The sequence below is a fragment of the Cetorhinus maximus genome, chromosome 21 (genome assembly GCF_964194155.1).
Source record: "Cetorhinus maximus chromosome 21, sCetMax3.hap1.1, whole genome shotgun sequence".
NCBI lineage: Eukaryota > Metazoa > Chordata > Chondrichthyes > Lamniformes > Cetorhinidae > Cetorhinus > Cetorhinus maximus.
In genome coordinates, this window is record NC_135899.1 from 36927934 (window position 1) to 36948817 (window position 20884).

The following is a 20884-nucleotide window of genomic DNA, read 5'->3' on the forward strand; positions in this document are numbered from 1 at the left end:
TCCAGCTGCACCTGCCCCACCCCCCTCCATCACATTTCCACTTCTCTTCAGCTCTGAAGAAGTCATATGGACTCGAAACATTAACTCTGTTTCTCTCTCCACAGATGCTGCTGGACCTGCTGAATTTTTCCAGCATTATCCGTTTTTGTTTCAGATTTCCAGCATCCGCAGCATTGTGCTTTTATCTGCTACCTTTAGTGATTTTGCACGTGTAGACTCAGGTCACTCTGCTTCTGCACCCCCTTTAGAATTGTGCCATTTGTTTTATATTGTCTCTCTTCCTATCAAAATGAATCATTTCACACTTCTCTGCATTAAATTTCAACTCCCACTTGTTCACCCATTCTACTACCAACCTGTGCATGTTCTTTTGAAGTCCTTCACCATCCTCTCCACTGTTCACAATATTTCCAAGTTTTGTAACGTTGCAAATTTTGATCTTGTGCCCTGTACACCAAGGTCTTTGTCATTAATATTTATCAGGAAGAGCTAAGGTCCTAACACTAACCCCTGGGGAACTCAATTACAAACCTTCCTCCAGTCTGAAAAACATCCATTAACTATTACTCTGTTCCCTGTCACTCAGCCAATTTTGTATCTATGTTGTTATTGTCCCTTTTATTCCATGAGCTCTAACTTTGCTCACAAGTTTGTTGTGCAGCACTTTATCAAATGCCTTTTGGAAGTCCATGTACACCACATCAACAGCATTACTCTCATCAACCCCCTCTGTTACCGCATCAGAAAACTCAAGCAACTTAGTTTAACGTGATTTTCCCTCAAAATATTTTTATTATCTTTGTTCATGGGATATGGCATCACTGGCTAGGCCAGCATTTATTGCCCATCCCTAAATGCCCTTGAGAATATGGTGGTGAGCTGCCTTCTTGAACCGCTGTGGTCTATGTGTTGTAGGAACACCCACAGTTCTGTTAGGGAGAGAGTTCCAGGATTTTGACTCAGCGACAGGGAAGGAATGGTGATCTAGTTCCAAGTCAGGATGATGTATAACTTGGAGGGGATATTGCAGGTGGTGCAATCTGCTGCCTTTGTCCTTCTAGTTGGTAGAGATCGCAGGTTTATTTGTGCTGCCCTTCCTTAATCAAGCTGCATTTGCCCAGATGATGATTAATTTTGTCTTGAATTATCGTTTCTAAAAGCTTCCCCGCCACTGAGGTTAAACTGACAGGCCTATTGCTGGCCTTATCTTTACACCTTTCTGAACAAGGGTGTAACATTTGCAATTCCCCAGTCGTCTTGCTCCACCCCTGAGTCTAAGGAAGCTGGGAAAATTATGGCCTGTGTCTCTGCAATTTCCACTCTCACTTCCTTTAGTATCCTTGGATGCATCTCATCCGATCCTGGTGTCTTATCAACTTCAGTACAGACATCCTATCCAATACCTCCTCTTTATCAATTTTCAATCCTTCAAATGTCTGAACTACCTCCTCTTTGTCCATGACCTGGGCAGCATCTTCTTCCTTGGTAAAGACAGATGTAAAGTATTTATTTAATACCTCAGCCATGCCTCCTGCCTCCATGCAGAAATCCCCTTTTGATCCTGAATTGGCCCCACTCCTCCTTTTACCACCATTTTACTATTTATAGGTGTGGAAATTTGAGGTTCTATTTTCTGATTTCCTACGTAGCCCCATAGATTCTGATTGCAGGACCAAACCCCTCTTTCTACCTGTGTTATTGGTACCAATGTGGGCCATGACCCCCAGCTTTTCACCCTCCACACCGCTGCACCCCCCTCCCCCGACCCTTAGGGTGCTCTACAGCTGTTCAGTGACATCCTTGACCCTGGCATCAGGGAGCAACACATCATCCTGGATTCTCGTGTGCAGCTGCAGAAATATCTCTCTGTTCCCCTAACTATTGAATCTCCGATCACGATTGCTCTTCCAGTCTTCTTTGTGCCCCCTGTACAGCTGAGCCAGCTGTGGTGCCACGGACTTGGCTCTGGCTGCACTCCCCAGATAAACCATCACTTTCATCAGTATTCGGAACTGAATACTGGTTGGAGAGTGAGATACACTCAGGGGCTTCTGCACTACCTGCCTTCCTGTCACTTCCTGACATCTTCCCTGAAAACCCTGAGGCTGTGAAAGGTGGTAAAGTACCCGGTGTCAGCTGGAATGGACATCTTAAGGGATTGTCTTCAATCAGTACTGCTGATTAACCATTCTGCTTTCATTCACTCATAAAAGTTCTATTGTTTAGGCACAGTTCTAACAGTCTGTCAGGAATAAAACTTGAGGAATAACCCACTCTTCCCAGGAAAGCTCAGTGTTAGTTTTAATGAGGTCTTTGAGTTTGTTTTCAAATTCATCCATGGCCTCACCCCTCCCTATCTCTGTTAGGAGGAGCAAGAGAGGGAGGAAAGTGGAAGAGAATGAAAGTGGAGAAGGGGAGGAACAGAGCGCAGAGGTAGGAAGGAGAGATAGGGAGGGACGAGGAGGATATCAAGGGGAGTAAATTGCCCAGTCCCTCTCTCCTGTGCCCCTCCATCTCTTGTACATTTGCTGATCCCACCACTGCACCTCATCGCTGCCTTGGATGCTGTGGGTCTTCCTCTTCTGATTTGCTGTCAAACACATCGGAGGCTACACATCCCACACTGATGATGAAGAATGCTATTCCCAGGCTAAAAATTTCTGTCAAATATTAAACAGCGGAACTGAGACAGCAGCTGCAATAAGTGAGGTTTTATTCAGATGGGACAATGACAAGTTTAAATCCCCACCTGATCTGCTGCTCAAAGTTGCCTCCGTTTCACCTGTCACTTTCCCAAACTTCAGGAAACTCATGTTGCTCCAGGAATATTTGGATTGGCTGTGAGAGACGTCAATCAGAGAGCCCCACCCACTCTGCCCATTCTCTCCTCTTCCTGTTCCACAGCTGCTTCACTTCCTGTAGGGACTCAAAACCAACTCAGGACATGGTGAGTGAACGAACACAATTTATAATAATTACATCACATAATATCCACACTAATCTTCAGGCAGCCTGACTATCCTGTGGGGAATCAGCTGTGGAAATGCCCCTTATGCTGTGTGAGAACATCCAGCTGAGAGAGCTGTTTACTCGGTGCTTTGTGCTGAACTGTTTGATTGGAGCTGTGTGTTGGATATTGAGTGTGTTTATTGGAAGCATTTCCCTTCTGATTTACAGGCTGACTTTTGTTGATGGCTCATTACTGAATATGAGAAGTTGGGTCTGTGTGGGGGCTGCAGACGGTGCTGATCACTGGGGCCTGAGCTAATAGGAGTTCCTGGGCTCATTGGCCAATAGCCTGTCAATCAGAACGGTCATTGTTGAAAGCAACCAATCTGGTGCATAGACCATCCTGATTGACATGCCACTTGGCCAATGGTTGCTCTTGTTCTGAACAACAGCCAATCAGGGGTTGAGTAGGAGCTGCCAGATTGGCCAGTCCCTCCTTTCTTGCTGACCTCGTGCAATGTTCTGTTTGGGTGATGTCAGCTGCTGCTTTCTTCACTCTTCTTCGGGAGAGCAAGGTCAGGTCAAGTCCCTAGTGCCTCTATGTTTAGTTTACCCTCACAGAGCCCTTCCCTTCCTGACTTCTCCACCTAGTCCGCCCTCAGTCAATGGATACTGTGACCTCTGGCTCTTCCCTTCCCAATCTCTCCATCCAGTCTTCCCTCAGTCCCGGGTGTCTCTGACCCATGTTCCATCCCCTCCTTACCTCTCCATGGAGTCTGCCCTCAGCCATTGGTGGCTGGAGCCCTGGCTTCCCCTGTGTCAGTGAGAGAGTCAAGGAGTGAGTGAGATAGAGAGTGTAAGTGAAAGACAGTGAGAGCATGTTCGAGGGTGTGGGACAGAGTGAGTGTGTGTGGGGGAGAGAGCGCACACGTGTGTATGCGAAAGAGAGAGAGTGTGTGTGTGAGTGAGAGAGAGAACCCTGAGACTGGGAATGAACCAGACACAGAAAAGTCTGCTCAGTGTGGGGGAACACCATCCTTCTCTTCCTCCTTCCCTAAAAACCTATCCACACACCAGGCCAGGAAAGGAGGAACATCCAGGCTGAAAGGCAACTCCCTTCCGACCCCCACTTTCATATGAATTCTGCCAAAGCCAGCTCAGTGTGTGGGCCACCAGAGACAAACACAAGGTCAATGTTAGTTAAACCCAACTCCTTAGCTCAGCCCTGGTCCCCTCCCCCTACCCTGTGACCAGGACTTGGGACTTAGTCTGGCTCTCTCTCTCTCCCGCTCTTTCTCTCTCTCCAGCTCTTCTTCTTAAGTGAGAAATCAAAAAAGATTTTATTAGTTCAGCCTGCTGCTTGGCAGTTTTTAAATGGTCATTTTTACAGATTACTCATTTTTAAAAATGATCAACTTATTGCTTTGACATTGATTTTGTTTTTGCCCAGCAGGTTGTTTATGTTTTCTTCACGTCTTAATGTATTTTTAAAATTTCTATTTAATGTTCCTCCAAACCAGATCTCAGGCAGCTGACGCTGGGGGTCTTGCTGAAGGGGAATGAGGGACTCACAGGAAGTCAGATTGCTTTTTGGAGAGCTGGTGAAAGGGTTATTTTTTGCTACAATAGAAATAGGAGGTGTTTGGAAACATCCAGTATGTCTGGTGGCATCTGTACAGTCAGAAAGAGGTCAGTGAGCCTTTGTCGGAACTAGTGCAGGTCGTGGACCTGAAATATTGACTCTGTTTCTCTCTCCACAGATGCGACCTGGCCTGCTGATTATTTCCAGCATTTTCCGTTTATGTTTCAGATTTCCAACATTCTGTAGTAGTTTTCTGTCCTATTATGTGCTCCATTCTGGGCATTTGAAATGTGGTTATTTCAATTCAAAATGAGAAAATATTGATTACTCAATGCAAAGTGTAATTTTTCTGTTAACAAAGCCAACTTGTGTGAATAGAAATAGCACATTGTTGCAGGTGAATTGGTTGGTGTTAATTTACTGGAAGGTTTTGCTATTTCTAAACTTGTAAATGAAAACAGGAACCATTCACCAATAGAATATGTCACTGTTAGTTCAGATATTCTCACTTGCACATGGGATTGTTGTTTGCGGTGCTTGTTAGGTTCAAGTATTTTGGATGTTGCTGTCTGGATATTGCATAGGGCTAGGATCAAAGAAGTGGAGCTGGTTGCATACTATGAATGACCAAATTGTTTGTAATTGCTTGATAAAGCCGTGGTTGTAATGCCTATCATACTGAAACCTGAGCTTTCGATGGGCTTTATAAATAGATGCATAGAGTACAAAAGCCAAGAAGTTTTTCTAAAGCTATTTGAAACAGTTTGAACCCACTGTGACTATGGTTCACAATTCTGGGTGCCTGTAGGATGTGAAGGGGAGGGTTAATGGGGCTCGGGGTGGTGGTGGAGATAAGGGGCCCGGGAACAGGAAAAGCACCAGGGCCCATGATTTCTCTCCATGGTCCGGGCTGCACCTACACCACATGGCCTGCAGTAATTTAAGAAGGTGGCTCACCACCACCATATCAAGGGCAATTAGGGATTGGCAGCAAATGCCCACATTCTATGAAAGTATAATTTTTTTTTAAAACTGAGGAGTCAGCCCCTTCAGCAAAGGAGAAGAGGGAGTTGGAGGAAATCATGTTAACTTTTCCTGTTTTACAGAAGGATTGCGCTGTAATACACCAGAGAATACAGAGAGGATAGACACCGCAGATCGATCCTGACCATCACCCAAGGAACAACTGCACAACTGTGGGAAGACATCCAGTCCCTTCACAGCATTGCTCAACACAGAGAAGGTTGGGCAGTGAAACCATCATCTGGAAATCAATTAGGTTAGGGAAGCTTTTATATATCAGATCTGAAAGTGCTTAGTGGTGTGGAGTCTTCCATCAGAACCAAACTTTCTGAAGGTTCGGCTGTGGATGATCGGTCAGGGTGAGGCTGGGAAGAAGTGTGAATGGGATCCAAGTGTGGTGAGAGATTCAATCATTCATCGAACATCATGAACCACTGAATCATTCCTACAGGTGAGAGGCTGTCAAGTGTGAGGTGTGTGAGGAGGGCTCCACAGGCTCTCCTAACACACGAGGTGCATCAGTAGTAGAGCTGGTAACATAGGGGCAGCTTCATGGAAGAGCAACCGTTCAAGTGTGAGGTGTGTGATCGAGCTTTCACACATCCATCGACATTCGAGAATCACCGACGCAGCCACACTGGGGAGAAGCCTTTTCAATGTGAAGTGTGTAACAAGAACTTTGCACAGTCATCAGGCCTGGTAAATCACCGGCCCATTCACACAGGGGAAAAACCATTCACATGTGACGTGTGCAACAAATCCTTCTCGCAGTCATCGACCCTCCTCGTGCACCAGCACATTCACACAGGTGAGAAACCATTTACCTGCAAGGTGTGTATCAAATCTTTTTCACGATCATCTCACCTCCGCATACACCAACGTATTCACAGAGGGGAGAAACCATTCATGTGTGAGGTGTGTGATAAAACATTCTCTGACTCATCGAATCTCCGCAGACACCAACGCATTCACACAAGGGAGAAGGTATTCACATGTGAGGTGTGTGACAAATCATTCTTGCTGTCATCGGATCTCCGCAGACACCATCGCATCCACACAGGGGAGAAACCATTCACCTGTGAGGTGTGTGAAAAATCATTCTCGCGGTCATCCGCTCTCCGCACACACCACAGCACCCACACAGGTGAGAAACTGTTCAAGTGTAAGGTGTGTGACAAATCATTCTCTGGCTCATCGAAATTCCTGCTCCATCAGAGGATTCACACAGAGGAGAAAGTATTCACGTGTGAGGTGTGTAACAAATCATTCTCGGTGTCATCACGCTTCTGCAGTCACCAACGCATTCACACAAGGAAGAAACCATTCACTTGCGAAGTGTGTGACAAATCATTCTCTGGCTCATTGAGACTCTTGCTCCATCAGAGGATACACACAGGGGAGAAACCATTCACGTGCAAGGTGTGTGACAAATCATTCTCAAGGTCATGGAACCTCCTGGTCCATCAGACAATCCACACAGGGGAGAAACCCTTCAAATGTGAGGTTTGTGATAAAGCTTTTCCAATATCTACGAGGTTGCTGAGACACCAACACATTCACACTGGGGAGAAACTCTTCAGGTGTGAGGTGTGCGACAAATCATTCTCGCGTTCATCGAACCTCCGTGTACATCAACGCATTCACACAGGGGAGAAACCATTCACGTGCAAGGTGTGCAACAACTCATTCTCGAGATCCTCAAATCTCCATGTACATCAACGCATTCACACCGGGGAGAAGCCGTTTACATGCGAGGTGTGCAACAAATCATTCTCGAGATCCTCAAACCTCCATGTACATCAACGCATTCACACAGGGGAGAAACCATTCATGTGCGAGGTGTGTGACAAATCCTTCTCGAGATCATCAAACCTCCTGCTCCATCAGAGAATCCACACAAGGGAGTAACCCTGCAAGTGTGAGGTTTGTGATGAAGCTTTCTTTGACCCTCCTGGAACATCAGAGGATTCACATGGGGAGAAACTCTTCAGGTGTTAAGTTTGTGACAAGGTTTTCACCTACTCCTCTGATCCCCTGAATCACCAGCAGATTCACACTGGAGAGAAACTATTCAGGTGTGACAAGGCTTTTACACAGTCAGTGTATCTCCTGGCCCATCAATGCACTCACACAGGGGAGAGACCCTACCAGTGTGAGTTCTGTAATAAAGCCTTCACACAGCTGTTGGTCCTCCTGGAATATCAGTGCACCCACACAGGGAGTCCCTTACCAAGTTTTAGCCAATCTGTCATCAGACTCTGAGTTTCTACACAAGCTCACTGCAAAGGATGTTCACAGAACAAGGAGCAGCTTTCACTCACGTGATGATAACGCCAGTGCTGAGGGACTGAGATTGAAACATAGAAGATCCTGAGGGGACTTGACAGGGTGGATGTGGAAAGGATGTTTCTTCTTGTGGGAGAATCTAGAACTAGGGAGTCACTGTTTAAAAATAAGGGGTCGCCCATTTGAGACGGAGATGAGGAAAATCTTTTCTCTGAGGGTTGAGAGTCTCTGGAATTCTCTTCCTCAAAAGGCGGTGGAAGCAGAGTCTTTGAATATTTTTAAGGGAGAGCTAGATAGATTCTTGATTAACAAAGAGGTGAAAGGATATCAGGGGTAGGCGGGAACGTGGAGTTGAGGTTACAATCAGATCAGCCATGATCTCATTGAATAGCGGAGCAGGCTCGAGGGGCCAAGTGGCCTACTCCTGTGCTAATTCATATGTTCATACTATTGTAAGTTTTAGAAGGGGTGTTTTGATATTTAAGACTTGTTTTAATTTAGTGATGCACAGTCTAATACTGAAATCCAAATGACCCTTTTAAACTGTTCGAGTTTGTCGGAGATATAACCACCAGGCAAAGACACCAAATTAGTAAATGGTATCAGAGTTTATTGATCATAAGCAAGTTTTAGAAACTTATCAACTAATTAATAGAGGAAAAATTTACTTATCAATGAAACTCTACCAACTCCACACTTTCAAATGGGTGATCAATCCAAGAGAAGTGAACATCAACTTCAATTCCTCGCGCTGACAGAGAAACTGTCACTGCCTCCGAGAAGCACTACACCTTCCTGGGATTTCTACTGGCACTGAACCAGACCCAGGACTAACCATGCTCAATACTCACCTGTCCCTGAGGTTTGTTGGAAACGACCTTCACGCTGTTAGGAGGATGCTCACCTACCCCCGAAGATCTAAACCAGTTCTTCCACACTTGATGTACATAAAGATGGTTCCTACAATCTCTTTATTATACTAAGAGATGTAATCTCACTTTAGCCAACTTTTTGGAAGTGGCTAATTGGTTTATAATTTGTCAATGATGTGATAAAAGTTAACTCCATTGGTTCTAGCTAATTAGACACATTGTCTTAAATGTAAACGATGCCTTCCTTTAAGCTATGTCTGTTATCTTGATGTCTTTACTGGAGTCCCATTCATTAAGGTAGACTCAACAGTCATGAACAGTATGTGTTCCTGATAGGGAGGGAGTCCAAGGCTTGTGCTTTTTCTCTCCCAGCTGTTACAGCACTTTAATTCTCTCATAAGAAATGCTAATGGAGAAATATAGAAATAATATAAAGCGACTTCTAATTAACTACCGATTATTAATTACTTATCCTTCAATTACCCAAGTAATTGAGGCACTTCCTTCTAATGAAATCATCTGTTGCTCATGTAGGGAAATTGATGTTTAGTTTAGTTTGCACACAATCAAAAAAAAAAATTCTTTCGAGTTATCAACAGTCACAGATTGCAACTCTTTTGAGTACAATCACAGTTCTTGGTTTCCGGGAGTGGGACACGAACCCACAACCCTCTGATTCAAAGGCGAGGGTGCTATGAACTGAGCCACAGCTGACACCTCTTGCACACAATCAAAGTATATTAATCAGTTAACCTAATATATTATTCTGTTTAAACTGTAACCGATGGAGGACTTTAGTATCATGTGACTTTGCTTAGCTTCACTCAACAGAGAAGTGCACCACTGGATTTTACAAAGAATAAATGTAACACACTAATAAACTAATTACAGGACAACTGCAGTACTTATCTCTATCACAGAGCCACATTGTGAGAACATGCAGCCTTCAAGGTTGATCAGGTGAGTTTACATCCAGTCACATCATTAAATCCTTATCAAAACCTGGTGTTATCAACAAAGGAAAGTCAGAAGGGATTTATTGTGTGGAGAGGGGGAAAGAATAACAACATCTGTGTTCTACATTAAATTAGTTTTAGTTTGTAGTGTTTTAGAAGAAAACAATTACATTTGGCTCAATGTATTCTTTGTATTAGAGTTAACTTTTGTAACAGTGTAAGATTAGTTTTGCAAATTGTCATGAAACTAGCATATTTTTTCAGAATATTTTTCTGGTTTATTGTATAGCAGGTTTATGGAGGTAAGTATAGTTGTGTCTGCGTGTGATTTAATTACACTTGGAGTCAAGTAGACTGCAAGTTTAAGTCATCAAAAGAAGCTAGCTACTTCACAAACTAATGAGTAAACATGGATGTTGGCTTAGCATGTAAGGTGTGAAGGGAATTTGCACTTTTAAATAAGTGAAGGGATATTTGGATTTCAAAAGGATCTTAATCTGTTTACAACTAGCCAAATAAGCACAGCTAAGGAAAGTATTTATTTTTCCTAAAGGTTACCGACAATATTTAGTGGCAACATGAAAGTTTTTATATTTTGAGGAAGATACAGTTTCAAAGACGGATGGAACAATAGAATTTAAACATTAAAGGAGGGAAACATGTATATAGAATAATGAAAGGTTATGTGTCAGAAGGCCATGTAAGTGTGTGAAATAGCCTTAATGAAGCCTTCAGCATATGTACATAAGTCTGCTATCTAACAAAATTGAAGCTGGAGAGAAGCCATTGGAATTCCACTGTCCGGTATTGTGTTAACTTGCTGAGTTGGTTTTAAATCTAAAATCTATTGTGGACTGTTGCCTTAAAAGGGAGTGTAACTGAGGATCAGGTTAATTAGGAATATTAGGAGTTATTATGGTGGTAATTGTAGTCTTATGTATGTGCTTGACATCTATTATTTTGTTAAATATTTTAATTTAGTTTTTTAAATCTCAAGTTTTGGTGGACTTATTACTTCTGAATTTAGTGCACACATCACATAATATATACAAATTGCAAAAGTGTTCTGATAGCGCGACCAAGTTTCCCTCGTGGATTTGGTCTGCCTGGCACACATCATCTGCCATGTCATAACACAATTGCATAATCCTTTTAGACCTTTATCACTCAAGACTATGTATTAACTGAATGTTTAAGGAGACTGTACTACCTCACATTTTAAACACTGATTATTGCTATGCACTTGTATTTTATACACACTCTGTATAACCTTTAAGTACTACCTACTTTGTAATCTTTTGTATTAGCACTCTGCAATCTTCTGTACTAGGTTTACACAGTTTTAAGGTAAAAAGCAACTTTTCCATACTATCCTTTGTTTTAAAAGTAAAGTAACTCATTCCAATTACCAGCAATCACAGAGAGAAATACATCACCTAGCAAATGGTCTCTGAGACAAACATTCACTGAGAAAGGCTCTGATTTAATGAGGAACCTACATCAATTAAGCAAACTCTGAGACAATGAGCTCAAGGTATCATTCATGAGGGCATAACAGCATACTTCCCCTATCCTGAACAAATGGGCAAGGAAGATATAAAACATCCTTTCATCTTAGCAAGACATTATTAAAATAACAAAAACAAACTTTGAGGAGGTGGTCCTGTAAGAAATTGGCATTTTAAGAAATCAGTCAGGGGATACTGGGAGGTGACATCAGTTGATGACCATCACCCTTGGGGGCCAATCACAGATTGATCATGTATCCCTTAAACCAATTAGGAAATAGCCTTGCCTTATTTAGACCAATCAGAATGCAATGACATCATTGATCATGCTGTGGGCTGTAGCTTGGAAAGAGTTAATAAGCAGCAGCTTTCACTAACCAAGGCGTGCACCAAGTTTGCAGAGATAAAAACAAAAAAACATACATCTTTTGATTATCTGCTCCTATCACTGCTTGCTTGTCCCTATAACCACCCCACCCTCAACTTCTCTCCCCCCCCGCCCCCCACCTTAAACTAGCTTATATTTCACCCCTCTCCTAACTATACTCAGTTCTGTTGAAGGGTCATGTGGACTCGAAACGTCGACTCTTTTCTTCTCCACCGAAGCTGCCAGACCTGCTGAGTTTTTCCAGGTAATTCTGTTTTTGTTTTGAAATTTGCAGAGCCTGCTGTTCACAGGGAAGCAGAAGACGGGGAGAGAACAGAAACTAAGTGTCGCCCTGTGCCGAACCGGGAAGTGTAGTACGCCCTTCACTGCCCTGCTTTGTGACGTATTAGTAAAAGTTTCCTGCGTTACTTCACCAGACTGTCTCCTGTTGCCTGTGTGGTTAAGTCTCAAATGAACAAAAAATTGGAATTTAAGGTCGAGTAGGACCTAAAACTTACAAGTTGGTGACTCCCACGTGATTTGAGACTGAACGGGAACATTTGGTGTTTGTATAAAGGATTCTGGTGAATCCGCCAGGCTAACCGAGCCATCGGGAAGGGGTAGCACCCGTGGCTGTGGGATCATTGAGAACCCGCCAGTGACTGACGCTACTGTCAAAGATGTCAGTTGAAACGGTTTCTTTACCGAGAGAGGCTAGAAAAGTTGTCTAGTAAAGGAGGCCAAACACTGCTTACAGAATGTTTGGACAAGGGGGACAGGGTCCCTTAAGAAGAGATAATTGCATTAGTCCAAAGACAGATCAACGAGAAGAAGTTAAGAGCTGAAAAAACAATGGGTCTTTTGGTTTATGGAGCAGATTACCACACTCAAAGCTGGTGAGGGTTTAAAAGAATCAGAAGAGGATGGAGAGTCTGAGAAAACAATTGCAGCAGAAAGATCAGGGGCCAGAAATTTAAGATGCATGGCATTAATTGGAGAATTAAGAGGGAGACATACCAGGTACTGGTCCTTGCTGAAGTGAGACGAGGCGAGCTCCTCTCTGCGGGACGACGCACCAGCTGCTTGTGTGTTTGACCAAAAAGTAAAACAATTCGCTTCTCTAAATCCCATCAAGTCACAAGGTTAAGATATAAAAGAAAATTTGAAAATAAAATGATTAGGAGAAAATAAGACAGTAAGCTTGCAGGCTCTCAGCAGAGTTAAGATGCTGTGTGAAAAGGAGAACGAGAAATAATGTGTGTGAATTAAGTTTGCTTGTCTATTTTTTTGTTGAGGTATAAATCCTTTTTTCTGTCTGAATATGATTTCCTGTATGTAAGTGCTGTTTCTGTGTCACTGAACTAATGGTTTGTTAACCCTCTGTAGTCTGGTTCTGTATGTTTTTAAGATTTTTTTTCTCTCTTTTCCTGGTTATATTATAGTTGAGATTTTAAACTGGCTTAAACTTTAATTTAAAAGCAAAAAACTGCGGATGCTGGAAATCCAAAACAAAAATACCTGGAAAAACTCAGCAGGTCTGACAGCATCTGCGGAGAGGAACACAGTTAACGTCTGGACTCTTCAACAGAACTAAGGAAGAATAGAAAAGAAGTGAAATATAAGCTGGTTTAAGGGGGGGGGGGGCGGTGGGACAGGTAGAGCTGGACAGAGGGCCAGTAATAGGAGATAATCAAAAGATGTCATAGACAAAAGGACAAAGTGGTGTTGAGGGTGGTGATATTATCTAAGGAATGTGATAGGTGACATTAGAAAGCAGGACAGAGCAAGGTACAGATAGCCCTAGTGGGGGTGAGGGGAAGGGATTGAATTAGGCTAAAAGGTAGAGATAAAACAGTGGATGGAAATACATTTAAAATAATGGAAATAGGTGGGAAAAGAAAAATCTATATAAATTATCGGAAAAAAGGGGGATCGGAAAGGGGGTGGGGATGGAGGAGAGAGTTCATGTTCTAAAATTGTTGAACTCAATATTCAGTCCGGAAGGCTGTAAAGTGCCTATTCGGATGCTGTTCCTCCAGTTTGCGTTGAGCTTCACTGGAACAATGCAGCAGGCCAAGGACGGGCATGAGAGCAGGGTGGAGTGTTGAAATGGCAAGCGACAGGGAGGTCTGGGTCATGCTTGCTTTAATTTGTTTTTTTCTTCTCTTCCCCCGGAGCTCGTGACCTGGGGATAATTTTGACAGAGTTTATTTCATTATAGGAGTTCATATAAGTATGAAGGTGATTGTTCAGTGTGCCTATGTCAATTTTAATGTAAGGTTTAGTTGTGGATTTGTGGGAACTCAATGTCCAGTTAAATGAGAATTATAAGCATGGTCAAGAGGGATGTGGAATTAGTCAGTGTTAGAATTTTATTGTATTGTCACATCTCTCCTGTAAACACAGCACATAATATGTAACAAAAACAAAAATACCTGGAAAAACTCAGCAGGTCTGGCAGCATCTGTGGAGAGGAACACAGTTAACGTTTTGAGTCCGAATGACCCTTCAACAGAACTAAGTTAAAATAGAAGAGGTGAAATATAAGCTGGTTTAAGGGGGGGACGACAACAAGTAGAGTTGGATAGAGGGCCAGTGATAGGTGGAGATAACCAAAAGATGTCACAGACAAAAGGACAAAGAGGTGTTGAAGGTGGTGATATTATCTAAGGAATGTGATAATTAAGGGTAGAAAGCAGGACAAGCAAGGTACAGATAGCCCTAGTGGGGGTGGGGTGGGGTGAAGGAATCGAAAAAGGCTAAAAGGTACAGATAAAACAATGAATGGAAATACATTTAAAAATAATGGAAATAGGTGGGAAAAGAAAAATCTATATAAATTATTGGAAAAAAAGGGGGGGATCGGAAAGGGGGTGGGGATGGAGGAGAGAGTTCATGATCTAAAATTGTTGAACTCAATATTCAGTCCAGAAGGCTATAAAGTGCCTAGTCGGAAGATGAGGTGCTGTTCCTCCAGTTTGAGTTGAGCTTCACTGGAACAATGCAGCAAGCCAAGGACGGACATGTGGGCATGAGAGCAGGGTGGAGTGTTGAAATGGCAAGCGACAGGGAGGTCTGGGTAATGTTTGCAGACAGACCGAAGGTGTTCTGCAAAGCGGTCACCCAGTCTGCGTTTGGTCTCTCCAATGTAGAGGAAACCGCATTGGAAGCAACAAATGCAGTAGACTAAATTGAGGGAAGTGCAAGTGAAATGCTGCTTCACTTGAAAGGAGTGTTTGGGCCCTTGGACGGTGAGGAGAGGGGAAGTAAAGGGGCAGGTGTTGCACCTTCTGCGGTTGCGTGGGAAGGTGCCGTGGGAGAGGCTTGAGGTGTAGGAGGTGATGGAGGAGTGGACCAGGGTGTCCCGGAGGGAACGATCCTTGTGAAATGCCCTGTGGGGTGGGGGGGGGTGGGTGTGAAGGGAAGATGTGTTTGGTGGTGGCATCATGCTGGAGTCGGCGGAAACGGCGGAGGATGATCCTTTGAATGCGGAGGCTGGTGGGGTAATAAGTGAGGACAAGGGGGACCCTATCATGGCTCTGGGAGGGAGAGGAAGGTGTGAAGCCGGATTACAGAATAAGTGTGAAATGAGATTAAAATCCAAATCTGAAAAGCAAAGGAAAACAAAATGGGGGCAGCATTTATGATATGAAATTGTTGACATCGATGTTGAGTCCGGAAGGTTTTAAAGAGTCAAATCGAAAGATGAATTGAAATTAAGATTAAAGGTGAGATCCTAGACAATGTGGATCATTTTCCGTATCTTGGAAGCCTCCTCGCGACTCTTGAGGTGAGGATCTGGGTTGCTGGGGTGGGGTCCAAGGGGCAGAGCAGGTTGGGGGGAGGTGCATGAGGTGTGGGGAGGTTCTTAGTAGCTTTGGCAAGTTAATCAAACTCATAAGGTAGAAATAACGGTATGTTGCCTAGAAACAGGAGCCCAGGGAGAGAGAGAGAGACCAACAGGGAGAGGGGCAGGAAGGGAAAGTAGTTTTTTAGTCAATTTGTATGAATTTACCATCCAGTGAAGACAGAAAAGTTTACGTCTCTCTCTCTCTCTCTAGCTTTAAATGCTGCCAGGCTGTAAGGAACTCATCAGTATTGTTTTAAAGTTCATGTAATAGTGAGTTTAGAGTGACTTTTCTGGATATCTCAAGGGAGATTCCAATTGTGAAAGAGGTGTGGTGTGGAAATAGTGGTACAGCTTCACCAGAGCGTTGGGTCTGTAAACCCTCCCTAAACATTTCCGTTTCTCTACCTTGCATCCTTTCGAACACGCCTTAAAACTTACCTCTTTCTCCAAGCTTTTGACCATCTGCGCTAATATCGCCTTATCCGTCTAGACGTCACTTTTTTCTTTGCGCGGGTGAAGTGGGTGGGACGTTTATGTAAGTGAAAGATGCTATATAAATACCAGTTGTTGTTGTTGTTGACTTGAATCCTGCATTCTGAACCTGCCCCTGTGTTACTCTGTTAGTCCCAGGGACAAAGGCTTCTTCCCTAATTGTCCACGGAATCGAAACTCATGTCCCGGCCGATTCGGCCAATCAGGTTCCTTTCCTCTGGTTTTGATAACCGACCTCCGGTTGATTGACCAGCGGTTCTGGTTTTAATTCTGTTCCTCTGACAGTTTCTGCAGCAACAACATCTCCGTTAGCCTCCGCGTCCTCAGTCATTTCACCAAATATCTAAACACCCAGTCTTGCACCATCCTTCCACAGCCAACCTCATCTTCCCACAACCGCTGTGCAACTGCCCACCAAAGTTCAGTTTGTTTTGCTATATTCCTCCATCCAATCCATGCTTATTTTTCCCTTCAGACCAATTACTTTTCCTATCCAATCCCTTCCCCCATCAACCTCTAACCATTCCCAACACTCGCTTCTTCACATTACAGCCGATATATTTAACGGTTATCACACACTGACCGTTAATCCTTCAGAAACATCACCATTACCGCCTCCCCAAAAACACTCTATTGTTTTACACTTTCAATGATCATCCTCTCTAATCCCCCTTTCCTCCTGCAGATTATCGAAGGAATGTTGGCCGGCCATGCCCTCTAGATTCTGACCCATTCACAGATTCCCCACCTCTCATCCTCTGCATCAACAGCAATAGTTTCAAAGCTGAGCCGCCCGCCCCCTGTCCGGCCTGAATCCGTCACTCTGGGCCTTATTGACCTCCACTCCCACCGGATGCCCAGACATTATCCTTGTCTGTCTGCCAACCATATCTCTCCACCGTCTAAACCTCTACATCCAGTGACTCAGTCTTTGTCCTTCTCCCTTCGCCTGGGGCGGCCTTCACTGAAATGATGTAATCCTTAAAACACCCTCCATCTTTCCAATTTCTCTCCCAAAACTTTGAAGACTTTTTAAAACCGAATCGTTCGAACTCCTCTGGTAACTCCGCCAACCTGGAATTCAGTTGGTATTTTCACGACTTTTTGACTAATTATTTTACATGTAGGGGCTCATTTGTTTATTTGTCTCCCTCTCTGAAGATATCTGGACGCTTTCTATTTTAAATATATTAACATAAGAACATAAGAACTAGGAGCAGGAGTAGGCAATTCAGCCCCTCGAGCCTGCCCCACCATTCAATACGATCATGGTTGATCTCATTTCGGCCTACATCAGTTGTAGTTTCTTTCTGAGTATACAGAATATACAATGTTAGTGTCACAAAGCAGGGAACCATTCTTTTCTTACTAAACAACTAGTTTAACAAGTAATTGAACAAGCAACTAAAGGGTATTTCATCATCTTCTTCAACTCCACCCTGAATTTAGTTTGTGTCATTGCATAAATACAAGTGTTGGTGCAGTACCTTAGAAGCTGAAGTATAAATCCTATTTCTCCAACTATGTCACAAAACTGTATCCCATGAATCTCAATTTGTAACAGACAGAATACGTCAGGAAAACAGCTCATAACACTATAAAATTCCCGGATATAACAAACATTACAATCATGGATTTGTTCCGGTTCTTCATCTCTGGATCATTGTGATTCTCTCCACTGCGCCGGCCCCGGAGTCTCTGGCGGACCATGTTGGCAGCTATAATATGTCTGACGGTTAAAACATTGAACAGTAGAATCAGGACAAATGGGATAAAGGGGATGGAAACATAATATGGAAGTTCTGTTATGCTCCACAGCAGCGAATAACGAACACCCATTGTTACAATACAAAACCAGGGGTCATTCCTGAGCCTATATTCACTTGTGTACCAGAAAATGTTCTTGAGGCAGCTCAGCACAGTCACTATTCCTATAATTATAGCTGCAATATTTATCTTTCAGCTTCTGGCAACAAATGGATACAAATCGATCAAAGACAAGTAGTCAGACGGTGAACCAGACAGAACAGTCCGTGGCTGCATAACGTAGGGCAGCATGTATATTACACAGAGGAATGGACTTCACAAAATAAAACTTCACCCAATAAACAGCAGGAATTCGTTTCAATGTCACGTCAATGATAACGACCAGATCAGCCGCTGCCATGGCCACCAAGTAGTGAGTGAGACATTTGCAGAATCCACACTTGCCCCGAGACAGGATCATAATCGCCACTAAATTGACTGTATGGACGGGGAATAAATATGACAATTCTACAGGAGTCTGGGATCAAAAGCAGCAGTTTGATGGAGTTCAGGGTGAAATGTGGAACGTTGTGACTGAATTCATTGATGAACCTAATTATTATCCATGTGACAGCTCTTTCTGTTCTAGACCGATTTAACTGCAAAACAATTAGCAATCAATTACACAACATAAAAGATGAGTGACAGGAATAAGCTGTGACACATAATAGAATACCAATTCATATGATAAATAATAAATCATCAACTGATAAAAAAATGAAATGTCCTTTCCATCTTTGGGGAGATATTGCTAAAAGGAAACAACAAATAAAAATGGACAGAAAGACCCAGCATCTGTTCTGGTCTACGTAAGTAATGAAGTAAGGAAGTGAAATTCTGCTGAGTTCTTGAGTGAGAGAGGAATCAGCACAGGTTCCTGATCCTGATCTCTATACATTTATCCTCCGTTAGAGAGAGGAATCAGCACAGGTTCCTGCTCCTGATCTCTACACAATTATCCTGAGTTAGAGTGTGAACGGCGATTTAGAACAGTCAGAAAATGAACCAACGAATATGTCAATCGTTATTAGTGTCATCTTATGACATGTTGCCCAAAAAGCAGGCAACGGTTCTTGCAATTTCAATCTTCCTTTCAATGGAAACTTCCTGGACTTATATCTGAAACGATAATAGTCAAAATTGACTGACTTCAAGTAGTGTGATAATATCATCGGCATTGTAACTTTTCAGAGTTGATCAGACATGCACCTATTGAGATTTAACCCAATAAAAATGTATTCTGAATTAAAGAACAATGACTTCTGTCATCCTACCTGATTATCGTGCAACATGGGGATGCGATCGCAGAAAGGGAGATAGAAAATAGGCAGTCTGAATGCGATGTTGCATTTGCAACAATATATTTGGGCTCAAACCGGTTTCTGTTCATGACTCAGACAAATATCTCTGTTCAACAGCAGCTAATGATGGAGCAGTGAACTCACCACCAGTTATTTCTGGCCTGATATAAATGTTCAGCTCATAAACATGCTTTATAAATGTATTGCGGTACAAAGTGATTGAAAAGGGTAAAGACAGAAGCGAGTAAACCTAGATAAACATGGATTACTGGTTGTAGATACAGGTGAGAGTAAATTTAAATAACAGTACTGCAGGTGGACCTCGTTATGTGAATTAAAACTCGATCTGAAGCCTTTCCAGACGCATCAACAGAAAGGAGGAGAGGACATTACATCGAGAGACAGGGAGACAGTTAGAATGTACAGAATGAACAAGTGTGTACAGAGATTTACAAGAAACGCCGAGAACAGCGAGGAGCAGATAGTATACTTCCTCTATCTTCACGAGTGCCCGCAGTATCTGAACGTCCAATAAATCTGCCGGTTTTTGCTACGCTGGTGAGCTCTCATGCATCTTTCCGTGTGTTGCTCTCTGTGTTTCAGACCACTCCTCGTCTTGCTCAGGGAGATATTACTGAAAGGGGTCTCTTATATATTGCGAAGAGAAACCCCCTGGTGAGACGGGTTGGTCCCAGTGAGACTGGTATTATTCAGTCACTAAACAAACAGAATGTGTGAGGCCGACACCATAAATCTACTCCAAAATCTCTCAATCTCAAATATAACATTAACAATTGATCCAACATCAGCAGCCATTTGTGGGAGAGAATTTCAAACATCAGCCACCTTGAGCGTGTAGAACTGATCCCTGATTTCACTCATAGCTCTTACATATAGGTTATTATAAGTGGGAATAACAGAGACCTGTCTGAGAAAGGGGTAGGACTGGGTATGAATTGACCCTGGATAAAGTGTGTTCAGGGAGAGGGACGGAAAGAAAGGAGAAGGGTGTGGTATTGATTGAGGATAATATTACAGTGCGGGAGAGGGAGAATGACATGAATCATTAAATCATCGAATGTGTACAACACAGAATTCGATCCACCGTGTCCGTGCCAGTTGGAAAAGGGCTATGGTCCACATTCTTGCAGGTCACGACTCTTTAATTCGACATTCGTGTCCTTTTTGAATGTGGTCATAGTCTCTGTCTCGACCAACCTTTCAGGTGTGAGTTCCAGGTCCCCAGCATCCACTGGATGAAAAACGGTTACCCCATATCCCCTCTAATCCTTTCACCAATTGCTTTAAATTTGTACCCCCTGGTTTCTGAACACCATGCTAAGGTAAACAGGGCTCTAGGCCTCTCAAAATTTTGTACACCTCAATTACGTCACCATTCTCCCCCAGTTCCACCCCAGCCTATCCAAATTTTCCTCATTGCTAAAAAATTCCAATCCTGGCAGCATGTTCGTAAATCTCTTCTGCCCTCTCTCCACTGGAATCACATCTTTCCTCTCCTGTGGTGTCCACAAATGTATGCAGCACTCAAGCTGCCATATTCCTAGTGTTGCGCACAGTTCTAGGATATCCTCCCTGCTCTTATATCCTCTGCCTTGGCTAATACAGAAATACATACCATGTGCCTACTTTACCACAAATCGACCTTTTCTATCTTTAAGGATCTGCGGACATTCACTGCAATTCCCCTCTCTTCCCCCACACTACTCAGTATCCTCCCATTCACTGTGTATTCCACTGCCTTATTGCACATCCAAATATGAATTACCTCACACTACTCCGGTCTGAATTCTATTTTAATCTCCTCTGCCCAAACCTTCAATTGGGCAGAAGAGGTATCGATCTATATCTTTCTGCAGTCTAAAGCTTACCTC

At 43.2% G+C, this 20884-nt stretch overlaps 3 protein-coding genes and 2 long non-coding RNA genes across 5 annotated transcripts in view; 3 read left to right on the forward strand and 2 right to left on the reverse strand.

The window, feature by feature from the left end:
* LOC144695213 (uncharacterized) overlaps positions 1-9608 on the forward strand; it is a 288845-nt gene extending 279237 nt beyond the window's left edge. Inside the window, exon 2 of the mRNA XM_078566107.1 lies at positions 5638-9608. Within this exon, the coding sequence (XP_078422233.1) occupies positions 6107-7462 (1356 nt within the window). The 5' untranslated portion in view covers positions 5638-6106 and the 3' untranslated portion in view covers positions 7463-9608. The remainder of the gene's footprint in view (positions 1-5637) is intronic.
* Positions 1-20884, reverse strand: part of LOC144695222 (uncharacterized) — a 579912-nt gene that overhangs the window by 301348 nt on the left and 257680 nt on the right. The gene's annotated exons all lie outside the window — the stretch shown is intronic.
* LOC144695293 (uncharacterized) overlaps positions 1-20884 on the forward strand; it is a 226234-nt gene that overhangs the window by 104359 nt on the left and 100991 nt on the right. The gene's annotated exons all lie outside the window — the stretch shown is intronic.
* The window catches only part of LOC144695252 (uncharacterized), a 233413-nt gene that overhangs the window by 15308 nt on the left and 197221 nt on the right, over positions 1-20884 (reverse strand). The gene's annotated exons all lie outside the window — the stretch shown is intronic.
* Positions 14568-18725, forward strand: LOC144695292 (uncharacterized). The gene is made up of 4 exons (XR_013579921.1): positions 14568-15271; positions 15845-15928; positions 17849-18564; positions 18622-18725. It is a non-coding gene; the product is annotated as an uncharacterized LOC144695292 (long non-coding RNA).